The 25,878-nt window shown below is 36.3% G+C and overlaps 2 protein-coding genes across 6 annotated transcripts in view; one reads left to right on the top strand and one right to left on the bottom strand.

The window, feature by feature from the left end:
- Positions 1-501: 501 nt before the first annotated feature.
- On the bottom strand, positions 502-12,711 carry LOC127840123 (DNA repair protein SWI5 homolog). 4 transcript variants are annotated; one of them, XM_052368588.1, is made up of 5 exons: positions 12,585-12,711; positions 12,204-12,291; positions 9,042-9,151; positions 6,351-6,553; positions 502-837 (listed from the first exon to the last, which is right to left on the bottom strand). In XM_052368588.1, the coding sequence occupies exons 2-5, from the start codon at positions 12,252-12,254 to the stop codon at positions 773-775; spliced, it is 429 nt and encodes a 142-aa protein (XP_052224548.1). In that variant the 5' UTR covers positions 12,255-12,291; positions 12,585-12,711; the 3' UTR covers positions 502-772. The 4 variants fall into 4 exon arrangements, with proteins under 4 accessions (XP_052224548.1, XP_052224549.1, XP_052224551.1 ...); XM_052368589.1 differs by having other exon boundaries at positions 6,387-6,553; XM_052368591.1 differs by having other exon boundaries at positions 6,423-6,553.
- Positions 12,710-25,878, top strand: part of LOC127840120 (outer dynein arm-docking complex subunit 3-like) — a 29,929-nt gene continuing 16,760 nt past the window's right edge. Inside the window, exons 1-5 of one of the 2 annotated variants that reach the window (XM_052368584.1) lie at positions 12,710-12,805; positions 15,264-15,376; positions 18,270-18,391; positions 19,306-19,383; positions 22,188-22,352. In XM_052368584.1, coding sequence (XP_052224544.1) covers positions 15,283-15,376; positions 18,270-18,391; positions 19,306-19,383; positions 22,188-22,352 — 459 coding nt within the window. In that variant the 5' untranslated portion in view covers positions 12,710-12,805; positions 15,264-15,282. The remainder of the gene's footprint in view (positions 12,806-15,263; positions 15,377-18,269; positions 18,392-19,305; positions 19,384-22,187; positions 22,353-25,878) is intronic. The other variant, XM_052368585.1, reaches the window with a different exon arrangement.

The raw sequence follows: 25,878 nt of genomic DNA, 5'->3' as shown, positions 1-25,878 counted from the left end.
ATGATGGAGTCATTTTGTTTTAACCAGTTTCAAAACTCCTGCCTTTGAGTCTCAGATCATACTCACATTGCCAAACCCTCTCCATCAATGACAAGCCAGTGGAAATCACGATGTTGTTAGTTTTTGAGACACGGAATCGCAGCAGTATTTTGAGCCGAATATTTCAGAATCTGTCACCACCTGCGCTATTAAATGTGATAGTATACTCTTCACAATGTCTTTTCCCGAAGGTTAGGTTCTCGTAACGAATTGTTAAATATTGGACGCGCAAGCTGTTTATGAAAGTTTCCTTACCCAACCACATTTAACAGAGAACCTTTTCCCGAACTTATTTCGGCGGAAGTAACTTTTTATATTGACAACGGCCCATAACAGTGTCTATATGAACTAACTGAAAATATTACGGCCGCACTAAATGTTACAATACACAGTCACTTAGCCATAGCAGATAATGAGCCTATTTTCATATAAAAAATTAGAGACTTTATTACAGCCTACCTGCATGAATAGCCAATTTAATCCCTATCCAATGTTTTACCTTCTCAACTCGATACATTGTCAACTCTTAACAAATGTTTTTACAAGGCATATCAGTAAACCATGGTCCGTGAATGAACGTTTATTCAATCCTGTTGAACAGTCAGTCAAATTTTTATCAATCAATCCCATGCATGTCAATGTTTCATCCACTGAGAAGGAGCATACTCTGCATTGGAGCCCATCCACTGATCGGTCACCCACTAAGTAACAGCCAATCAGCTCGATGACATTGTCAGTCCTCCAGATCCAAACCATACTGTTCATAGAGATCCCGTGTTGTAACACCCTGAAGGTTTGCTGAAAAAAGATTTAACAAGAGAGCTTTACCACTAGTGATGTATCCCCATTACCCCCATGTTGCAATATAACTACATATGAAAGTATGGCATGCATTTAGCAATTTTTATGATCATTTATAATTATTGCATAAACTCTATCTATAATGCCCTCTGGCGGGGTGCAGAAACTTGACAAAAGGAGGGCTTGAACGGTAGAAATCGTGTATTAACACGATTCACGTGTTGTTCAAGCTCTGTTATGTGTTTTTCATATCCATAAACTTATCCACGCGCAGTAACTTCCCTTAGAACTTTGTTAATAACTCAAGCCTTCGATGACTATCCAAGCATAAATGGGAAACTGAATAAGCACCAGTTTCCTCATGCATGCAGGGATAAAGGCAATGAATATTTCAATCTACTTTTCAAATTATACCATCTGCACTCTCTTGACAGCAGCCTTATTTTTTTGACAACATCAATGAAGTTAAGGTTATTTACTCAATACTTTCAAAAGACTATGATGTAAATGTAAGTGTTTATGTACCTTCAACGTTCCTGCTGTATGCTTGAAATACTTCAGTGACAATATGTTGGAAGTATTAATTTTTAGAAAATTTAGTTGGAATGAAATAACTTACCAGTAATAAAATAGACCTATACGAAAGAAACATCTATGAAAAAAATGACTAATTCTGACGGTTTATATTTATCCGTCATGACCAGTAGATTCCAAAATAATTCCCTCGTTTTTTACTTTTCCCGGCTGCATTTCAAATTTGCATTAACCCACTGTTTAAACACATTTTAAATTAAAAACTGCCTATCCTAAGGTAAAACCTCGTCATTTCTGATGATGACCTAGTGAGGCATATGTAAAACACAACCTTGAACTGTATGACGTCATATGAAATAATCAAATTATTTTGTCGATGTGGAATGAACAAGACATATTGTTTTGAATGTTATTTTAATTTATTTTGGTATGTGTAATTTGTTAATGCAATAATAGCGAAAATACATATTTTCTAGAACATGATCATCTGCGGGCGCTCTCAAAATCAAGCATATGATAATGCCCTCGAAAACGTGTATTATCCCTGTATTCTTGCACATAGCACAAGCTAGGAGCACTTGTATGGACATGCTTGTAGCTGTGAAAAGATCAACTGACATACTGGCACAGTATCAATGATGAATCCAGACAATCCAATCCCAGACATTTTTTTTAACAAAAATCATGGGGCTGGGGCTAAAAGATAAACACCAGTGATTTTTTTGTTCAATGGGGAAAAGTTACCTGTATGTACCTATTGGGAAAAATGTGCGTGAAAACCCGTGAAATTTGGAAAATTCCCATTGTGAAATCTTCAGTTTCAGTGCTCACTTTATTTGCTAACTTGCAGATGATGTATTTTTGAAACAAAATTGACAAAATGTTCCTTTCTTTTGGGAATTTTTCAGATGGAAAGATCATTATGGCCCATTATGATTTGAACAATATCATGGTGATTAAAAATGTGCCTCCTCGACTGTTAAAATGGTTTCACTACAGCCATATGAGGAATACTGCCTCGTCCATTGATGGCTTTGTATTTGAACAGACAGGAACCATTGTCAAACTTCGCTGAGATATAACAAGACAATTGCCAAGAAATATATGTCCCCTACCGGCTCCACCATTGTCAGATTATTTTATATATATATATATATATATATATATATATATATATATATATATATATATTTGTTGCCATAGCAACCTCTTTTTTTTACGGAGGAACAAAATGAAATGACGTGCATAATATCCATATTGCCATCTATCCATGTTTCAAGTTTCATGAAAAAATATGAAGAACTTTTTAAGTTATCGCAGGATCCAGAAAACCACCATTTTCAACAGTATTTCTAGTCTATTTGTTGCCATAGCAACCAAAAATTTTGACGTAAGAACAAAATGAAATGACGTGCATAATGTCCATATTGCCATCTATCCATGTTTTAAGTTTCATGAAAAAATATTACATACTTTTAAAGTTATTGCAGGATCAAGGAAAGTTTGACAGACTCACAGACAGACACACAGAGCGAAAACCATAAGTCTCCTCCGGTGAAACCGGTAGGGGACAATAAGCACATATGTTCTGCCCAAGTTTACAACTGCCTACACCACCGATGCCCATGTCTTCCAACCAAAATGAACCATTTTCAACTTTGCCCAATCATAAGAACAATTGTGCTTACCACCAACTTCCATGTAGATTTCGCAATAAAAGTACCGTAATTAATCTATGTTTACGTGACTCTTAATTTTCGGACACACAAGTTTTCATCCATAATTAATGTCTCTAAGTTTTCGGACAGTATATTTTACAGCGCTATTTTACCAAATTTCGGTCCTGTTTTCGATATCTGATGACACTTCAATCATGGGGTTTTACAACCAGATAAACATCATAAAACATGGCAGGTGCATGCCTGAGGGCAACAGACCATTACATTTGCGTTATTGGGTAAATAACCTTGTAAACCGGTATTAAACACTGGTTTCGCCCGAAAGCATAAGCGTAATGACAATTACCAGAAGTAGTACCAATTAACAGTTCAGTTATCTACCGCAATGGTACTACCCCTTCTCAGTAAAATAACTGTGACAAATACTAAACGCTTCAAAGTGTGATGCACCCTATTGCAAGTTTTACGAACAATGGAAGGTGTCCGACAACAACTATCGGAAATGAACAAACAAAGAATTCATAGTTTACTTTTTTTATTGCGTTAATTACAAGTTCATACTAGCGTGTATCGGTACATCACATGCATAACTTTCTGGCAAATAAATTAAGCATTTAAAATTATTTAAAATGCAGTGCAAACATATATAATTGTAATTTATACTATACAGCATGGTATTTTACAAGCGCGTGCTAATACTGGTAGTCTTTGATACAATTGACGTTTTCGGACACTTCAATTTTCGACTCTTAAGTTTTCGGACACCTGTATTTTGTGAATATTTTTTTGTATCTAAGTTTTCGGACACGTAAAAAAATTATTATTTTTAAGTGTCCGAAAACATAGAGTAATTACGGAAACTTCTAGAGTGTTAACAAGGTTTTACTATAGCCATATTGGGAAAACTGCCATGCCCCCCTGATGGCCATGTTTTTCAACAAATCTGCACCATTTTCAAACTCAGCTGTGATCTCATTAGAAAAGAGGTTCTTACCAAGTTTCATGAAGATTGGACAATAAATGTGACTTCTAACTTTAGTGTTGACAAGGTTTTGATATAGTCATATATCAAAACATACCCATTCCCCTGCACACCATGTTTTTCAACAGACAGGAACCATCTACGAACTGAGCTGAGATATCATAAAAACAAAATGTTCTGACAAAGTTTCATAAGATTAGACAATACATGTGACTTCTTGAGTGTTAACAAGGTTTTCTATAGTCATATACGGAAAACTGCCAAATTTTTTCAACAGCCTAGAACCATTTTCAAACTCTGCCCAGATATCATAAAAGCAAATGTTCTTCCAAGGTTCTAGAAGATTGTACTTAAAATGTGACTTTAAGAGTATCAACAAGGTTTAATTAAAATGTATAGCCATATAAAGATAGTATGTCCCCTGGTGACATTGGTTTTTTAACAAACTGGAAGTATTTTCGAACTCAGCTGAGATAAGACTAAGAGATCAAATTTCTGACCAAGTAATATGAAGATTGGACCATTAATGTGACTTCTAAAATGTTAACAAGCTTTTTTTTAGTTTGACTAAAAGTAATCTGGTTACTAAGTAACCTATCTAAGCCGAGTTCACAACTGCTTTACTTGAATCAAATATTAAAGTAAAGCAGTTTTGAACTGGGCTTAGATATTATTAGGACAAATCTTCTGACCAAGTTTCATGAAGATTGGACTATAAAAGTGGCCTCCAAAGTGTAAGCAAGTAAATGTTGACAATGCATGGTTCAAGACCAAATATGCACAAGGCACAACGAACACTGGACAAATTTTGAAGGCCTTTGCAAACAGTTTGGATCCAGATGAGACGCCACAGAGCGTGGCGTCTCATCAGGATCCAAACTGTTTGCTATTCTGATAATATATAAAAGCACTGCATGAGCAAGGTGAGCTAATAAAAAACAACTAACCCCTTGAGAGGAGTCAATTTTGACCCATTGGGCATGATTTTGAACACTAAATAAAGGAGTACAAATTGATGTTGCACACCAAAACCCTAACCCTTTGAATGCTGGGAAATTTGTCTTCTGCTAAAATGTCGTCTGCTGAATTTCTAAAATTAGCATTTTCTTCGATTTTTTTTCAAAGAATACTATCCAAATAGCAAACAGTTTGGATCCTGATGAGATGCCACGTTTTGTGGCGTCTCATCTGGATCCAAACTGGTTGCAAAGGCCTTCAAAATTCGGTTCCTGCACTGAAAGGGCTAAACCTTGGGGATGCAGAATGTGCAATAATTTTAAAAAGTTTCACATGAACCCTTTACCACTTAGATACGTATTTTGACACATTTGTGTTCCCTTAGAAAGTTAAATTAAATAAAAAACTTTCTTACTGGATTCAAGTTTTAAAGGCTTCATTCCAAACCCTTAGATACTGATGAGTTGCTCGCAGGCTGTTCTGGTTTTATGCTGGTTGCAAAAGCCATTTTCACTTCGCTTCTTATAGGGGAAAGGGTTAAGATATGCATTTGTTGCATGCAAAAAACTTCAAACTTCATTTTTGAAGTACAAAAAGGGCTATAATTATACTATATTGAAGTTAAAGCATTATTCAGCTTTATCAACCGTTAGTTGCAAGATGGTTCCAAAGTTGTAAGTAAATTACAAATTGCATGTTAACCTTAACCCGAGCCAAACGCTAAATAATACCCCTTAGCAGACATATTGGTGAGTAGTATAGCTCGAACTATTCAATAAATAGTCAAACTAACAATCAGCTAGTATCCTGTCAGAATTCATAAAACAGACATACCCTAGCATGATATGCAGATGAAGAGGTGAGTAGAATATTTTTTCTATTTTTTTTCTTTTGCCAAAATTTTAGCAACCATCTAGTTAGAATACAGACTACGGTATTTACTCTTAAGTTTTTAGTCATTTGTAAAACTTATTTTTTTGTCATGAAACAATTATTTATTACCAGTATACATGGACATGGTAGATAACCCAATTACGCAATTGTCATGGTCCATCGCCCTAAGGCATTCACCTCAATCGGGTCATACAAACGCATGATGGAAGTGACATCAGATCAGCGAAAACAGGGGGAAAATCTGGTAAAATAGCGCTGTAAAATGTACTGTCCGAAAATAAATTAATAAATTATTGTCGAAAACAAGTATGTCCTAAAAGGTTGAGCTAAAAAAATATTTATTTGGGCCAAAATAGGAGGTGTCCGAAAATTTAGAGAGTCTGAAAACTTAAGAGTAATTACGGTAGACACATGCCCCAGTAGCATACCCAGTCTTCCCAGGACAAGCTGCCCCAGTAGCATACCCAGTCTTCCCAGGACAAGCTGCCCCAGTAGCATACCCAGTCTTCCCAGGACAAGCTGCCCCAGTAGCATACCCAGTCTTCCCAGGACAAGCTGCCCCAGTAGCATACCCAGTCTTCCCAGGACAAGCTGCCCCACGTCCTTGATCTCGTTATACTCGTGCAACTTCTCAATGTGTGTCTGTAACTCGCCCTCCCTGTAACCCCTGGAAACAACATACACCAGTATGAGGTAATTAATAATGTTGAAGTATTCAAAGATCAAAATATTTAACTAAAGACTTATAAGTCATGCGTTATCCTGATATTTCCATTTAGAAGTAGACAAAGTTTCATCCATGTAGCCTTTGATTCTCAGTTGCGTATTTTTGCGCAGAACCCAAGATGTGGACTTACTGACAAAGTGAATAAATATTCATTAAAATGACAAATGTTTTGTTTTACAAATATGGTATTATGCACCATGATATGCCTGATATACAAATATAGCTTTTTAACTTTATGTTAAACTTTTTTGCAATATTTGTAGAATATATAAACTAACAAATTCATGCAATAAATAATATTTAGAAAATAAGTCTTGTCCGAACTGGTCCTTAATGTAAATATCAAATTTTTGTCAAACAGATAATTATGGACAAACAAGAGCACCGCATAACGAGTGCCACGCTCGGCTACGGGTGCAGTTTTGAATAAATATAGCTTTTTAACTTTATGTTATACTTTTTTGCAATATTTGTAGAATATATAAACTAACAAATTCATGCAATAAATAATATTTAGAAAATAAGTCTTGTCCGAACTGGTCCTTAATGTAAATATCAAATTTTTGTCAAACAGATAATTATGGACAAACAAGAGCACCGCATAACGAGTGCCACGCTCGGCTACGGGTGCAGTTTTGAATAAATAAAAGCTTGTCAGATTTTTTTTTTTAGAGGTCACAGTGACCTTGACCTTTGACCTAGTGTCCCCAAAATGGGTGTGGCGTGTAGAACTCATCAAGGTGCATCTACATATGAAGTTTCAAAGTTGTAGGTGGAAGCACTTTGATTTTAGAGCCATTTTAAGTTTTTGCACGACATGGACGGCGGACGTCAGACGGCGGACGACACAACGAGCTGGCTATGATCATACCTCGGGTTTTCTCCGAAACGCCGAGCTTAAAATCAGTATCATTATTATATTTAATACATTAAAACAAAATGTTTCCCCAACTACAATAAAGGAAAGTTTTATCTGGTTTAGTAATTAGTTTTCAATTCATCTGTTTTTATAGACAAGTTTGGAAAAAAAACACATCACAATATCATCAAATTCAATGCATTCAAATCTCAGCTAGGGCAAATCGCCTGATAGGCGATGAGAAAAATCAACCAGCCCATAAATACCAGCTGCTGGGGAAAAAAACTTTTTTGTTTTGATTTTTCAAGATTCAAACAGAAAAAATATTCAAACTGATCTTTTCATCAGTCACAATGAATTCAGTTGCGAATACAATCAGATACAAGACAGTGCCATTCTCAAGTTCAATGGATGCAACTGGGTTACATAACCCAGTGAAATATGAACAGGAAGTTTGTCACATTAAGTCTTACTTGTAGCAGGCAACCCTTGAATAATGTTATGCGCTGGTCTTTTCTCATTTTTTTGCATGTACTAATATAAAACTGACAATTCTTCTTACACTAATAGTTGATTATGAAATTCTTGTTTAGTTTAAATTGAAAAAAAAATGTCAAAATAGATTTTATATTGAATATTGTCTACATTAAACACTAATGAACAGGAAATTCATTTTTAAATTGTTTGGGTTTGTCCTAAATTTGCCAGCTTAGGAACCTCATGTTGAAAACTATAAAATTAAGATTAAACAACTACAGTTTGGTTGATTTAGTGCAAACACATGAGAATATCAATAATAGAATTGACATGTGTGTACACTTTACTTTGTTTAAAACTTAAACCCCTAATTGTTTTACATATATCAGGACTGTTGTCATCCTTTCATGGTAATGTTATTGTAAAATAATTATTTATCTTTCCGCTATAGACAATTGCCTCAGGCTATGAAATGTTGAAGATCGCATAGCTCCATTGTCTATGATCATGACAAAGTTTGTTTTGCAGACAATCAACATGTTACGCTGGCAATCTGTTATCAGCTATTTTGAAAATTCGATTTTTTTCCCAGTTGACAAGTCTAGTTCCTCATGGGGTATTCCACTTATAGTAATAATCAATTTATTCTTAATAAATTATGTGATCAACTCTTCTGGCATGTCACAGCTGACTGAGTACCGGTAATGATTATAGCTGACTGCATTTTTGCCCTGCGTCTCTCTTATCTGTGCTAGTATGTCAACAGCTATATACCAGAAAACTGGAGTTTCCTACCCCAGGTTTGAGTGGTCTAATAAAGAAATTATCATTATCTACATAGAATGTGCATGGCCATCTGACAATGCTTGGAGGCAAGAATGCACATATCTACATATAAAATGTCCTTTATTTAAAAATTAGATTAAATAATGTGTTTTGTGCATGTGAATAAAAAGTGTTATAGTGTTTTTTTTATGTATTTAGTGTATTCAATATGCATCGCAAAACAAATTTAGGGTTTTGTAATATACATGTATTGCAATATGTTTTTACTGTATGGTTGTACCCTTAGAAAATGTATTTTTCACTTACTGGTCTTGCATCTCTTTAATCTGTTTATTTAGTTCTCCAAGTCGTTTCTCCAGAGCTTGCCTCCTTTCTGGATCATCCTGCACAACTTTCCCCCTGCTTGAAGACTGCAACTAAAAAAGTGAAGGAACTGCCCGGTTGAGTTTAATGACAAATGCAGCTTTAACAGGGTATTTCTCAGGTTCAATTGTATTCAGTCTAAATAGTGCTTAGGGTTTTAACTATGCCAATGTTAGTACCATTCACATAAACAATGAAAAATGTGTCACAGACGCTAACAACAACAAAAAACAAGAGGGCCAAGATGGCCCTAGCTCGCTCATCTTTTTTTACATGGCCTCGTTCATTGCATAGTTGCAAATTCAATACTCTAGTGCATATTACCGTATTTCCTCGATTATAAGACGGATTGACTATAAGACGAGACCCCAACTTTAGGTCCAGATTGGCTGTATTTTGCGTAGACTCGCTTATAAGACGGGGCAATTTTTTAAAGACGAAAATCGGTAAAATTTCAATAGTCAAAATTTGTTGGTCGGCCATTTTGTAAGTAAGTACAATACACCAAGTAAGCTCGTTATCGGATTCGTTCCCTGATTCACGTCATCCTATTTTCAATACAGAGTGTATGATTATGTATATTAATATATTACATTCTTTTTTTTCAGGTACCGGTACTTGACGTACTATATGTTTATAATAACTGACAAACGACGTACAGCTCAGAGTGAACAAAGAAACTACAACAACAACAAGACAGAATTTGTTTTAGATTGATTATATTTGTAGTTTTCTTTTTATTTTTGCATGATATAAATAAACAAACAATTGTTCCATCATAACATGCCGGTACATATAATCAAACTAAAATCCCTCAAATTCCTCTTCGTCATCCTCGTTTCCAAACAGCTCCAGAAACTCCTCCTCGTTCACGCAGTCATCGTACACTCCAACAGCGTCCTCACATTCCCCCAACTCACTCCCGCAATCATCGGCCTTTCCATTCGCATACTCTGACCACAGTTCCTCATCTTGCGAGCCATCCAGGCTGTTTGAGATGCCACACTTCAGGAACGACTTCATCACCATTGCATCCCAGGATTGGTTCTCATCTGTTTACTTTTGCAGTGTGAGCATATGATTAATTCTTATTGAGTACTGTCCATTTGCATGGCGGCCATGTTTTAGACCAATCAGGACCATTTTCAAACTCATCTGAGATATAGATAAAACCAATGTTTTCACCAAGTTTCATGATGATTGGGCAAAAAATGTGACTTCTAGAGTGTTCACAAGCTTTTTTACTATATAAATATAAGGAAAATGCGCGCCCCTCCCCTGGCAGCCATGTTTCTAAACCGACTGGAATCATTTTCGAACTCAACTCTCGTATCAAGGAAAATTGGGCCAAAATTATAACCTCTAGAGTGTTGACATGTTTTTACTATATACATATAAAGAAAACTGCCTCCCCCACTGACGGCCATGTTTTTTCACCGATCTCGACCATTTTCAAACTCATGTGAGATATCAACAAAACCAATGTTTTGACCAAGTTTCATGATGGTTGGGCAAAAAATGTGACTTCTTGACTGTTCACAAGCCTTTTTTATTATAATATAAATATAAGGAAAACTGCCTGGTCTCCCTGGCAGCCCCATGTTTTTCAACAGACGGGAACCATTTTCAAACTTAACTCACCTATCTTGGAAACAAATGTTCTGATCAAATTTCATGAAGATTGGACCAAAAATGTGACTTCTAGAGTTTTCACACGTTTTCACTATATACATATAGAGAAAACTGCCCCGCCCCCTGGTGGCAATGTTTTTTCACCGATCTGAACTATTTTTTAACTAGTCCATAAAACCAACGTTTTGACCAAGTTTCATGATGATTGGGCAAAAATTGTGACTTCTAGAGTGTTCACAAGGTTTCTCTATATCCAAATAAGGAAAACTGCCCCGCCCACTTGTGGCCATGTTTTTCAACGGATCGGAACCACTTTTGAACTCAACCAACATATCATTAAGACAAACATTTTGACAAAGTAACATAAAGATTGGGCATGAAATGTGGCTTCTACAGTGTTTACAAGGTTTTTCTTTTTTTTTACCTAGTTTTTGACCCAGTTTTGAACTCGATCGAAATATCATTGGACAAATCTTCTGACCATGTTTTATGAAGATCACCTGGATTTTACCCAAAAGCATTTGAAACAGTGTCATCCTATTAAGGAAGCAGAATGTTTTTTGTGTCTACGTTTTATTCTATATCATTTCTGATGCCCATGTTTTTCAGCCAACCGGAACCATTACTTAACTTTTCCAAGATATTGTTAGGACAAACCTTCTGACCAAGTTTCACGAAGATCCAGTATCAATTTGAAGTGAATCGGTGTAGAAATAAAGAAGTAAATGTAAAATAACCTAAAAAAATGAGTGATAATTTCTGACGCGGCCCCACCCCAACCGCTATAACTTTTGACCCAGAGTTCAGATCAAAATTCCAAATAGTGCAGGGTCGCACATATGCTCATAGCTACCATGTGTGTAAGTTTCAAGGTTCTAGTGCTTTTAGTGTAGGAGGAGATAGTGGCCAGGACGGACGGACAGACAGACGGACGGACGGCGGAGATAACCACAATATCCCCACCTTTTTTTCAAAAAGCGTGGGGATAAAAAGGCTATGTGCAAACAGCATAAAACCAGAACAGCCTGCAGTATGTTAAAGTTTTATGCTGTTTGCTGCTCATCATTATCTGACGGTTGGAAATGAAGGCTTAAAAACTTGGATCTAGCAAGAAAGGTATTTAATTAAATGTAACTTTCTAAGGGACCACAAATGTGTCAAAATAATCTAAGTGGTAAATACCACATACATCTATCTTACATTGTCAATATGCATTTTAATGAACAACAACTGTACCCAAGTTAGTGCCTCTTTTTTTCCATTAATGAACTGGATGTAATGAGAGATTTTAATGCAGTCTTACATTTAATACATTTGTGTATTTCTTTTGTTTTATTTGCTAAATTTTTAACAAAAAGTGTATTAATGCACTTAGAGGTATTCTGCAATGAAATGACATCCCATATCGGTACTATTTGGCTGATTTTTTTATCCAGATCTATATAAATTCAATATTCAATCAAGGCTTTATACCGGTGATTTGAAAGGCACAGATGGCTTCCGAGACACGTTTGACTTGTGCATGATTACGTTCCAGTTGTCAAGTGAATATAGCTGCAACCTGAAATAGAGGTCATATTGTTGTTCAAATATTAATGCAATTTCATGTAAGTTTAGTTTATTTAATTTCAACACCAGGTAACACTATTTTAAGTTTTCACTGTTATGCATTATATTGTTGAAACTTATTTACTTTATTAGTTTCCATCTCCTTTCTGTGACACTGGACTTAGAATGTCCGAACATTTTATCCGAAATTAATACTACTGCATTATTACATTAACCTTATCCAAATTATCATTTGTATTACAATAACATTTCGACAAGTATAAGTTAAAATACAAAATAACAAACCTTTACATCATTGCCGCTTCGTCAACCGTATATTTGCAAGCTATTTACGATTAGCGTCGTGCTTTGTTGCGCTCATCGTTTTTTTCCGGTGTTCAATGAACGCGCCAAAATGTCAAACTGGGGCTTTTTGTTTGTACAGTGACGTCACTGCACGAGCTCTTAGTCTTAAAAGTTGGGTGGGGGTTTGTTTTCATGTTTGTTTTGTTTATTTATTACTTTTGGTAAGTAGGATTTAAGAATTAAACTTGTGTTTTTTTTCTAAACTGACTATAGTTGATTGTCGCCTCTGGTATTATAACTTAATTAGTTTTAATTATGATTAGGCCTAACAATTTATTACAAGTAAATTTAAAGTTTGCAGTGGTCAGAATTCAGAATTTTACTTCCAGTCAACCTTTGCTATCGCCTAGTCCATATAAACGTACTCCCATTGGGTTATAAATCTGAGAGTTGAATTATTGCAAATAGCTATCGCCTTGCGTACATTCGATATTTGTTGCATTTGTTGCACGGGTATGGAAATAGTTAAATAAGGACTGGTTGATTAAAACTGTGAGGTAGATCTTCTTGTCCACCTACACGGCTACAGGAACTTGTTTGGTTCTTTCGTATGTAAGAACCAAATTTATCTCCAGTAACTGTGTGTCTGCCAGAAAATATTAATGGTCAAAATTTGTACTGGTACTGGTTACTTTTTATGCCCCCCTTCGAACAAGAGGGGGTATATTGTTTTGCACATGTCGGTCTGTCCGTCGGTAACTCAAGAATGCTTACGCCTAGGATCATGAAACTTCATAGGTACATTGATCATGACTGGCAGATGACCCCTATTGATTTTCAGGTAACTAGGTCAAAGGTCAAGGTCACAGTGACTCGAAACAGTAAAATGGTTTCCGGATGATTACTCAAGAATTATGCTTACGCCTAGGATTATGAAACTTCATAGGAACATTGATCATGACATGTGGAGTTTAAGTGATCATGACTGGCAGATGACCCCTATTGATTTTCAGGTCACTAGGTCAAAAGTCAAGGTCACAGGTCACAGTGACTTGAAACAGTAAAATGGTTTCAGGCTGATAACTCAAGAATGCTTACGCCTAGGATCATGAAACTTCATAGGTACATTGATAATGACTGGCAGATGACCCCTATTGATTTTCAGGTAACTAGGTTAAAGGTCAAGGTCACAGTGACTCGAAACAGTAAAATGGTTTTCGGATGATTACTCAAGAATGCTTACGCCTAGGATTATGAAACTTCATAGGAACATTGATCATTACTGGCAGATGACCCCTATTGATTTTCAGGTCACTAGGTCAAAAGTCAAGGTCACAGTGACTCGAAACAGTAAAATGGTATCAGGCTGATAACTCAAGAATGCTTATGCCTAGGATCATGAAACTTCATAGGTACATTGATAATGACTGGCAGATGACCCCTATTGATTTTTAAGGTCATTAGGTCAAAGGTCAAGGTCACAGTGACTCGAAATAGTAAATGGTTTCCGGATGATTACTCAATAATGCTTATGCCTAGGATCATGAAACTTCAACATTGATCATGACTGGCAGATGACCCCTATTAATTTTCAGGTCACTAAGTCAAAGGTCAAGGTCACAGTGACTCAAAACAGTAAAATGGTTTCCTGATGATAACTTGAGAATGATTAGACATAGGATCATGAAACTTCATAGGTACATTGATCATCACTGGCAGATGACCCCTATAGATTTTCAGGTCACTAGGTCAAAGGTCAAGGTCACAGTGACAAAAACGTATTCACACAATGGCTGCCAATACAACTGACAGCCCTTGTTTGCAAACAATGTCAGACCGTTTTTTATTTCTAACATTATTATAACAAAACCTATGACTTTAAACAGAATTCTAACTCATTAACTTGGCGTTGCTATTTTTTGACGGGACTGTTCAGCTTAAAATTATGTTATTACGCTATAATTATGAATAATGATACATGTATAAATTATAGAAATCTTTTTTCATTAATTAAATTTTTATTTGTCATATTTTTATGCATAGATTTCGTGAAGGGATTGTAGAAAATGTATGCAGGCATACTGTACAATTTCAATGAACAAATTAAATAATGCTTTTTTCCATCCAAGTGCATGTTTAACATTATCTATTTTAATTACTTGTATTTTTTATAAATCCTCAATGCTATTATGGCCTTTGAACCTGTAGCTTATTGAAATCTAATTACAATTGTAATTTTAAGCGTAAGTTGATTTCCTTGGACATGGAATGCAAAGCATTACATGCTGCTTAAAGTGACAAGAGCAGAACAAAATTTGGCTCAATACAATTTAGAGCTCGTGTGAGCCATGTTATTCTTTGGGTGTAGGATAATCCGTGCTCAAAAAGCTGTTTTATGAGCTGTGCTCTGTGAAAAGGGGGCTTAATGCATGTGCCTAAAGTGTCATCCCAGATTAGCCTTTGCAGTCTGCACAGGATAATCAGGGACAACACTTTCTGTCTAAACTGGATTTCTGCTAAGAAGAAACTTTCTTTCAACAGAAAATATTATAAAAAGGGGAATGTGTCGTCCCTGATTAGCCTGTGCACAGGCTAATCTGGGAAGACACTTTACGCAACGCACATGCATTTAACCCCATTTTCACAGAATACGGCTACCGGTATATGTTTTTTTTCCAGTTCATTGTTGCTGTGAAGGATGCCAGGTAACTTAGGACTGCCGGACAAGACCACAATGGGTCGAACCCTTGCTGAAATGGTTGAAGAAACTAGAGGAAAACTTCATCTGAAAGGTATACTGTAATTACTTTAAGTTTTCTGACACTCTAAATTTGTATGCCCTCGGATCGAAAGATCAGGGGTATATTGTTTTTGGCCTGTCTGTCTGTCTGTCTGTCATTGTGTCAGTCAGTCATTGTATGTGTGTGTCACAAAACTTTAACCTTGGTTAAACTATTATAACTTTTGCAATATTGAAGATAGCAACTTCATATTTGGCATGCACGTGTATCTCATGGAGCTGCACATTTTGAGTGGTGAAAAATAAAGGTCAAGGTCATCCTTCAAGGTCAAAGGTCAAATATGATTGTATGTTTTGTTCTAAAACTTTAACCTTCGTTTGGTCATAACTTTTTGAATGTTCAAGATAGCAACTTGATATTTGACATGCATGTGTATCTCATGGAGCTGCACATTTTGAGTGGCTAAAGGTCAAGGTCATCATTCAAGGTCAAAGGTCAAATTTATGGCTTCAAAGCGGCGCAATAGGGGGCATTGTGATTCTGACAAACACATCTCCTGTTATTCTTAAATATTTTCTTATTTTTCCGACATACCGTATTTTGTCCATAATTAATGTCTCTACATTTCCCAACAGTATAATTTACAGTGCTATTCTCCAGACTTTGGCCCTGTTTTTGCTTATCTTGTGACCTTTCCAGCATGGATTTTTACAACCGGATAAAGGTCATAAAACCTGGCAGATGCATGCCTGAGGGCAATGCACCATTACATTTGCGAAATTGGGCAAATAACCATGTATTAGAAAACAATGGATTCACCCAACAGCATTTGAAACAGTTTCGTCCTATTAAGGAAGCAGAATGTTTTATGATTTTACTTTTTGGTTCTATATCATTTCAGGCAAGAGTTAGCAATCTATGAAATTGTATTTATTTCAAAGCAGAAACAGATGAGCAAATCGCAAAAAAATTATTGTAAATTGATTTATTGATTTTATTTCTATATAATTATAATTTTTGGACAACTTAAATTTTGTCTCATAATTTTCGGATACCTGTTATTTTTTAATATTTTTCGTATCATAAAATTTTTATTATTTTTTAGTGTCCCAAAACTTAAAGTTATTACGGTAATAATATTTAAAGATACAATATCAACTTACTGCAATGTACTATAACTTACAAGAACAGTAAAGTGCAACATTTAAGTACTCAAGAGAATGTAGCTCAGTCCTTTTTAAGATGCCCCTTTTACATCTGTTAAATTATCAGTACCCAGAGGGCTTATCCTTAAGTGTTCAAATTGAGCTTGAATGCTATATTTAAAACACTATAAGGCCTGTTTTTGGTGATATTCAACACAGCATTGCATGATGTCCACCTGTGAATGAGGTTCAAAGTTTCATTCAAAAGTCTTGCAATTTCAAGGATAGATTTGTTAGATCAATAAGTCTGTCGGTCTGTTGGTCTGTCTGTCTGTCGGTGGACCAGTTCTTTTCCGATCAATAACTCGTCAATTGATTGACTGATTGGCTTGAAACTTAAAATGTGGATTGGCCTTGGACAGTAGATAACCCCTATTGAAATTGGGGTCACTAGGTCAAAGGTCAAGGTCACTGTCACCTGTAAGTATAAAAATGATTTCCGATCAATAACTCATCAACCAATTGACTGATTGGCTCGATATTCACATGTGCATTGGCCTTGGACAGTGATTACCCCTATTGAAATTGGGGTCACTAGGTCAAAGTCACTGTCTCAATAATTGTGAAAATTGTTTTTGATCAATAACTCGTCAACGCATTGAACGATTGGCTTGATACTTCACATGTGCATTTTTCTTGGACAGTAGATAACCCCTATTGATATTGGGGTCATTAGGCCAAAGATCAAGGTCACTGTCACAGTAAGTGTCTAATGGTTTCCGATCAATAATTCGTCAACAAATTAACCGATTGGCTTGATACTTCACATGTGCATTGGCCTTGGAAGTAGATGACCCTGTTAGAAATTGGGGTCACTAGGTCAAAGGTCAAGGTCACTGTCTCAATAAGTGGGAAAATTGTTTGTGATCAATAACTCTTGAACCAATTGACCAATTGGCTTGATACTTCTCATGCCCATTGGCCTTGAACAGTAGATGACCCCTTTTGAAATTGGGGTCACTAGGTCAAAGGTCAAGGTTACTTCCATAATAAGTGTGAAAATCGTTTCTGATCAATAACTCATCAACAAATTGAAAGATTGGCTTGATACTTCACATGTGCATTGGCCTTGGACAGTAGATGACCCTATTAAAATTGGAGTCAGTAGTTCAAAGACCTGTTGTGTGGGCATATGTCTCCGACCGCAGAACTCTTGTTATACATACTAAAACTAACTTGCTGCACTTTGGTTGTTCTTCGAACAAGACATCACTTTCATTTGCTATTTAAAAAAATGTCTGTCTAGTATTCATGTTAATAATCCTCATGAATTTGGAGAAAAATATTGTTAATGTTAAGTCTAGTAAACACTCTTTGAAACATAGTAAGCAAAGTAGGGATTAGATTAAAGTTTTCTCTGCTACTTGGTTTACTCTATTATAATTTGCTAGATCAATGATGCATAACTAATTTTCTCTCACTGACTGTCATCTTTGTTAATTTATTCAAAGTGTTACTCTGTTATCTTTACAATCATACTACCTGCCATTAGAGGAAATAAGGTGTTATGCCGTAATGGCAAGGAAATTAATGTCAGAAATTTTCAGCCATTAGTTTTGGCTTTGACACAGTCAGAGGGCAACATCAGGGCAATAAAATTCACCATAAATCTGTTTTGTATTTTGACTGAGTTTTACTCCTTTTCACATTGAAACTGTTTAGTTTACGGAAGCCATGACATTTAAGGCAAATAAAATAATAACTGATATGTACAAAATATTTGTATATCTTGGTTTCAGAGAGAGATGCTAATGCTTTTTATGAGAGTTCAGAAATCAAGAAGCTGAAGTACAAAGAACTGATCTCAAAGCTCAGAAAGGAAAACAAACAGAAGCGCATTGAGTTGACCAAATGCATTTGTGTAAGACTATAATCAGATCAATGAAAACAGTGTTCTGTTTTTTTCGCTCATCATGGAACAAAATGAATAAAGATTTTCAATTTTCCTGTACAAATACACTCAGCCCTTAGGCGAGCTCTAGTTGTTTTGATTGACAGCTCATTGTAAATCATTTTCAAAATTTTCGGCGTATCTGATATTGCTCTGATGTTAAGAAAGAGTGAAGTCAGCTGCTGAAAAGCCACAATTTCGCCCAAGTTGCCCTCTTGCAAGACCTCTTGGTTAGTTATTGCAATCAGTCTATGTCAGACATCGACTGTCGTTCGATGCATGTTATACAATTACTATAAACTTGCAGTTGAATACTCTGTTTGTCTTGATAATATCTTGGTCAAGATAGAAACTGGGTCAAGTCTGGTAAAAAACTAGGTCACCAGGTCGAATCTTTGAAAATTGGTGTATGTTGAACTGATCAGGTCAGCCCCTTATGGCTATCATTTTCCTCTTGTCTTAATCTTAATCTTTGTATGTTTCATTTAACTCAAAGCACACAACAGTTTTTGAACAGGTTATGGTCATAAATCTTTGATGCTATTACTCAGGTCCCCTTGGAAATGCAAACATTTCAAAGCACAAGGTATAGAAATATACACAATCGTTATGTTATAACTCTCACTATGCAAAAACGCTCACTCTTTTATAAAGCTTTTTAAATTCAAATTGATGTGTATAAATTTTGTTGTTGTGTTTTTGGAGGGGGGTTGGGGGGGGGGGGGGCAGGCAGAGGGGTACATTGTTGTGTGGTATTATTATCTTACCTGCTTAATTTGTTTCCATAATAAAAAATAATCAAGACATTATTTATGATGAATTATAATGTTTTATATTTCCTAACTGTTCGTATATTCACAACACTTGTTGGCTTTGGTTTCCAGGGCGATGAGAATGTGATCCGGACAGCTTTTCACCATCGTAAGGAAGAGCTGCTGTCAATGCAACGCCACACTGCCCAGGTATGGTAGGTCAGATCATTGGGTTAAGACTGTTTGAATAAGGAATCTAAATTATTTGAAGTCAAGTTAATGGGTGAGGAAATCATTTGCTATTATTGAGCTGTTACATATAGTGATGTTTCAATGTAGAACTATGCACACTTTGTCACGTATACAGACATTGATGATTTTGTTATGACTTGTACATTAATGGCATCATTAAATTGTTGTTTCTTTCCACCCATTTAATGATTAAATACAAAATGATTTCAAATATGTTAAATCTATCTGCAGGTCATGCAACTACCAACATTATTGTAATCCTATTTCAGACTTACACTCATTTTTTTGCTAGAATTCTGACATAAGATGAGGCTAAAAGTAATTTGATGACTTCTTACAAGAAAAGTCTTAAATTCAGTCTTAAACTTAAGATTAAGAAAACAAAATTAAGGACATCTTCATAGAAGTCTGAAATGATCATCTTATTAAGCTTAAAAGGGGTTTGCATTAAGCTTTTCAATCTATGGATTGCATTGATAACAAAGATAATAAACTATAACTTGTGAAAAACAAAAAGCAGTCCTGAGACATCAAGAGCTGTTAGCCAACAAACACCAAACATTATTAATGCACAAGCATTAGAGGGGCTTTTCTAGTAATATCCACCTGTATCCACTTTGTGTTTTTAGCCCTGAAGTAACTCTTTTAACGAACGCCATATAGTGCTTGGCCCGTCCATTCTTCTTTCTGTCCATACATATGCGGTTAACCATAAATGACCAGGTCACCATGGTGTAATGGATATGGTGTCTGCCTGGCGACCAGGAGGACACGGGTTTGATCCCCACTGTGGGGGCATTCTTTACATCTCCCCCAAAGACACCAAGTACTCGTTCTAGGCCAAGGAATGAACACAAGAGCTTTTCAATAAGCCTGAGGCTTTCGATGCAATCCAGCTAAAATAAATAGGTTTAAACTAACCCTAAATGACACATTCTGTATAACATTAACTCTTCCAGTGCTGGAACCGAATTTTGAAGGCCTTTGCAAACAGTTTGGATCCAGATGAGACGCCACAGAACGTTCTGATAATATTCTTTGAAAAAAATCAAAGAAAATGCTAATTTTAGAAATTCAGCAGACGACATTTTTGCAGACCACAAATTTCCCAGCATGCAAAGGGTTAATAATGCTTCCAATAAAACTTTGATACTTGCATGGATGTAATCTATGAACACTCAACACCCAACATCAGCATCCCTCTTTTTGACCTTTCTTACATAGACTTATTAAGAAGGTTCAAATTCTTTGTTAGCCCAAATGTATGTGTTTGTCTAACCACTAATCCATACCACTTACTACAAAGCTTTCATACTTACATTCATGTTATCTATGAACACTCTTAACACACTCACATAATAAGACCTTATTTTGACATTGACATTGACCTTAATTTGGACTTAACCCTTTGCATGCTGGGAAATTTGTCGTCTGCTAAAATACATGTATCGTCTGCTGAATTTCTAAAATTAGCATTTTCTTTGATTTTTTTCAATGAATACTATCAGAATAGCAAACGGTTTAGATCCTGATGAGACGCCACGTTTTGTGGCGTCTCATCTGGATCCAAACTGTTCGCAAAGGCCTTCAAAATTCGGTTCCCGCACTTAAAGGGTTAAAGACTTATTCAAATGTTTCTATTGAAAGTGGCATCTTGTTTTGTATTTTTCATTTTGCATGACAAAGCATACAAGATTTGTTAAACAGATCGAACTACAATACCCTTGTTTATTGTTTAATGCATAAGATAACATTCTTTGAGATGTATGACTGAAAATTCCACTGATGAATCATGTGATGCACAGCACTGTAAACTTAAACTCAAAATGAATAAAACATATTTTTGAACACAAAATTGACATCACTGATTTCAAGTGACATGATATGATGTAGAAGATCTATGTGTTTTCCACAGAACACACCCACATTGAGTTGTAAAGAATTGCTTTGCCTTGGCATAACTATCTTACAATAAAAAAACAGATAAATATAGCTGTACAAATTCTATATGGTTCTTATTGTTCAAATATATAAAAAAATAACTGAAATAACTTGTATAACAATAAATTGGCTGGAACAGTTTTGTTGTTTATACATAGCTTAAATCAAACTCAAATTTTAGCTAGGCGTTTTCGGAGGTATTGTCATAGCCAGCTCGTCCTGTCGTCCGCCGTCTGACATCTGCCGTCTGACATCAGCTGTCCACCTCGTGCTAAAACCTTAACTTGGGCTCTAAAATCAAAGTGCTACCACCTACAACTTTGAAACTTATTATGTAGATGCACCTCGATGAGTTCTACATGCCACGCCCTTTTTGGGGTCACTAAGTCAAAGGTCAAGGTCACTGTGACTTCTAAAAAAAACAAAAAAACTGACAAGCTTTCATTTATTCAAAACTGCACCCGTAGCAGAGCGTGGCACCCGTCATGCGGTGCTCTTGTTATTGTAAAGCTACCCTCAACAATGTTGTTTTGTGAAACATTGCTTTGTTCATTTTGTTTGAAAAGTAATTTTCATTTAAAATACCTAATTATCTCTGCCTTCAAAGGTTAAGGTCACTTTCGAAATAAGTGTGAAAATTGATCAATATCTCGTCAACAGATTGACTGATTGGCTTGATACTTCATATGTGCATTGGCCTTGAAGAGTAGATGACCCCTAACTGTGCACTAGTGTTAATGTTTACAATAGTATTACATCTTAAACTAAGAACTTATATTAATTGTTACAATATTATTAATCCATTCATGGTTACATTCCAGAAATCCATCTTGGTGATGGATCAGAAGGTGTCAGAAGCAAGTAACAAGCTCAACGTTGTCCTGCATGACAAGACTAAGAGGCAGTTCAAACTGGCTGAGCTGCAGAATGAGCTAGCCCATATGAACTTCCTCAACACTACAGAATTCAATGAGGACAAAGAACAGGTCAGTCTTAACTCAACCGCCACAAAGGCAGTGTTAAGAAGCAGCCTAGTATCACAAAAATACTTAAGAAGTTTAGTAAATATTCTGACTCAACTTTGTTGTTTTTTTCTCAATATTTTACATGAGTTTGACCATCATGCTATATTTGGTGTTGATAAAAGCTTTTTGAGTTTTGAGTCCAATGCAGCCTTGAATTTGAAGAGTGAATATGTGCATAATCTTATATCTGAGTTTTTTAATCGTGAGCTGACAGACATTCTAAATACTCAGCTGAATGAAATCTTAAATCTCATCTTCTGAGTTGATTTAAATAACAAGAATGTGCTTTATACTTGATAACTCTTCTCAGTCAATTTTCTTGTATGTAGAAAAACTCCCATAATATTTAAGGTATTAAAATAAAACTTAATACAGCAATAAAAGGCATCAAAAGGAAGTGAAGAGTACAAAAACTACAACTCTCTTTTTTTGTATTGCCCTTTCTTTATTTTTAGTCCGTTTTGTTTGGAAGGTACTAAAATGAAACTTCATATAATGGTTGATAGCTTTAAGGGAAAATGCCGATTACAAGTTTAATAAATCTCTTTTATTTAAAGTTATATCCCATTGTCAATTTTTTATGTGCCAAGCATCACTTAATAAGGATTAATTGGACTAAAATCAAACATTTGCACATTCTGTCTCTCAACATTCTCAAATTGACCCTCACATTCCCTCATTTGCCCTCACATGTTCACATCGTCCCTAACATTCTTACATTGTCCCTCACATTCTCACATTGTCCCTCACATTCTCACATTGTCCCTCACATTCTTACATTGTCCTTCACATTCTGACATTGTCCCTCACATTCTTACATTGTCCTTCACATTCTTACATTGTCCTTCACATTATCACATTGACCCTAACATTATTTTATTGTCCTTCACATTCTCACATTGTCCTTCACATTTGCCCTCACATTCTCACATGTACTTACATTCTTTCACTGTCTGTCACATTCTCACATTGTCAATCACATTCTTACATAATCCCTCACATTCTCACATTGTCCCTCACATTCTTACATTGTCCTTTACATTCTCACACTTTCCCTCATATTCTAACATTGTCCCTCACATACTCACATTGTCCTTCACATTCTCACATTTGTCCACACATTGGCCCTCACATTGACTCATATTCTCACATTGACCCTCACATTCTCACATTGGCCCTCACATTCTCACATTGACTCTCACATTCTCTCACTGGCTGTCACATCATCCGGGGTATTTTTCGGCTATGTAAAAAAGGCTGTAAAACAGACCGGATCTCAAAGTAAACGGACCCGATCCCAAACCGAAATTATATAAAAAAAATCCCAATTTTCCACAAATAAACCCACTTTTTTTCTTTTAAGAAAGTAATCTCTTATGATATGATTATTATTAGACTCTATATCTCAACTTTATTTTTTAAAACATCCTAAAAAAAAGATAATTTAATTTAGTCCTTTTTATGCTCCTCAAAAATTTTAGGGGGGCATATATTCATTCCTTCCTTCCTTCCATCCTCCCTCCCTCCCTCCCTCCCTCCCTCCCTCCCTCCCTCCCTCCCTCCCTCCCTCCCCTCCCTCCCTCCCTCCCTCCCTCCCTCCCTCCCTCCCTCCCTCCTTCCTTCCTCCCTTCCTCCCTTCCTCCCTTCCTCCCTTCCTTCCTTCCTTCCTTCCTTCCTTCCTTCCTTCCTTCCTTCCTTCCTTCCTTCCTTCCTTCCTTCCTTCCTTCCTTCCTTCCTTCCTTCCTTCCTTCCTTCCTTCCTTCCTTCCTTCCTTCCTTCCTTCCTTCCTTCCTTCCTTCCTTCCTTCCTTCCTTCCTTCCTTCCTTCCTTCCTTCCTTTGGTCACACTTTTGTTACTGTCATAGCGTCTTCAATATTTTACCGATCTCTTACATATTTGGCACGTAGGTACCTTGAATGGACCTCTACCTTTTCATGTGGTTTGAGGTCACTGGGGTCAAGGTCAAGGTCACCGAGGCTAATAATAGATTTTGATGCCACAATTTTGTTACAGTTTCTCATAGCAACTTCAATATTTTTCTTATCTCTTACATATTTGGCATGTAGGTACCTTTCATGGACCTCTACTGTTTGATGAGGTTTGAGGTCACTGGGGTCAAGGTCAAGGTCACCGAGGCTAATAATAGTTTTTTCCGCCACAATTTTGTTACAGTTTCTCATAGTGCCTACAATATTTTACCGTTCTCTTACATATTTTGCATGTAGGTACCTTGCATGGACCTCTACCTTTTGATGAGGTTTGAGGTCACTGGGGTCAAGGTCACTGAGGCTGAAAATGGATTTTTCAGTCACAATTTTGTTACAGTTTCTCATAGCGCCTTCAATATTTTACAGATCTCTTACATATTTGGCATGTAGGTACCTTGCATGGACCTCTACCTTTTGATGAGGTTGGGGTCACTGGGGTCAAGGTCAAGGTCACAGAGGCTAATAATAGATTTTTTTAGGTGGTTATTAACACATAGATTGTCAAGGCGCATCATCCGGGAGCATCCATCAGTTCCACTGATATTCTTTTGTAAAAACAAAAAAAACAAATTTGACACTTTTATCGATTGATAAAATTCCGAATTTGACTAGACTCCTTTTCCCAAAATGGCTTGAAAGAAATCTGTTCTTACATTGTCCCTCACATTCTCACATTATCCCTCACATTCTCATATAATCCTTCACATTCTCACATCTTCCCTCACATTCTCACATTATCCCTCACATTCTAACACTGTCCCTAACATTGTCCCTTACATGCTCACATTGTCCCTCACATTCTCACATTGTCCCTAATATTCTCACACTGTCCCTCACATTCTCACATTGGCCCTCACATACTCGCATTATCCCTCACATTCTCACATTGGCCCTCACATTCTCACATTGACTCTCACATTCTCACACTGTCCCTCACATTCTCACATTGACCCTTACATACTCACATTATCCCTCACATTCTCACATTGTCCTTCACATTCTCACATTGTCCTTTACATTCTCACATTGCCCTTTACATTCTCACACTGGCCCTAACATACTCACATTATCCCTCACACTCTCACATTGGCCCTCACATTCTCACATTGTCCCTCACATTCTCACATTGTCCCTCACATTCTCACACTGGCTCTAACATACTCACATTATCCCTCACACTCTCACATTGGCCCTCACATCCGACGTTGACTCTCATATTCCCTCACTGACTCACATTTTCTTATCAGCCATCAAATTCTCAAAATTTCTTTAACATTCTAACATTAGCCCTCAAATTCTCACATTTTCCGGCACATTCTTGCATTGTCCTTTACGTTCTCACATTTTCCCTCACATTCTCACATTGGAGGTTAAATTTTCACATAAGCCATCACATTCTCACATTGACTCGCACATTCTCTCACTGGAGGTTACATTCTCACATAAGCCATCACATGCACACATTGCCAATAAAATACTGTATCCCTCACATTTTCACA

This window comes from Dreissena polymorpha, chromosome 7 (genome assembly GCF_020536995.1).
Source record: "Dreissena polymorpha isolate Duluth1 chromosome 7, UMN_Dpol_1.0, whole genome shotgun sequence".
In the NCBI taxonomy this organism is placed as follows: Eukaryota; Metazoa; Mollusca; class Bivalvia; order Myida; family Dreissenidae; genus Dreissena; species Dreissena polymorpha.
This window is presented reverse-complemented; position numbering and strand designations above follow the sequence as displayed.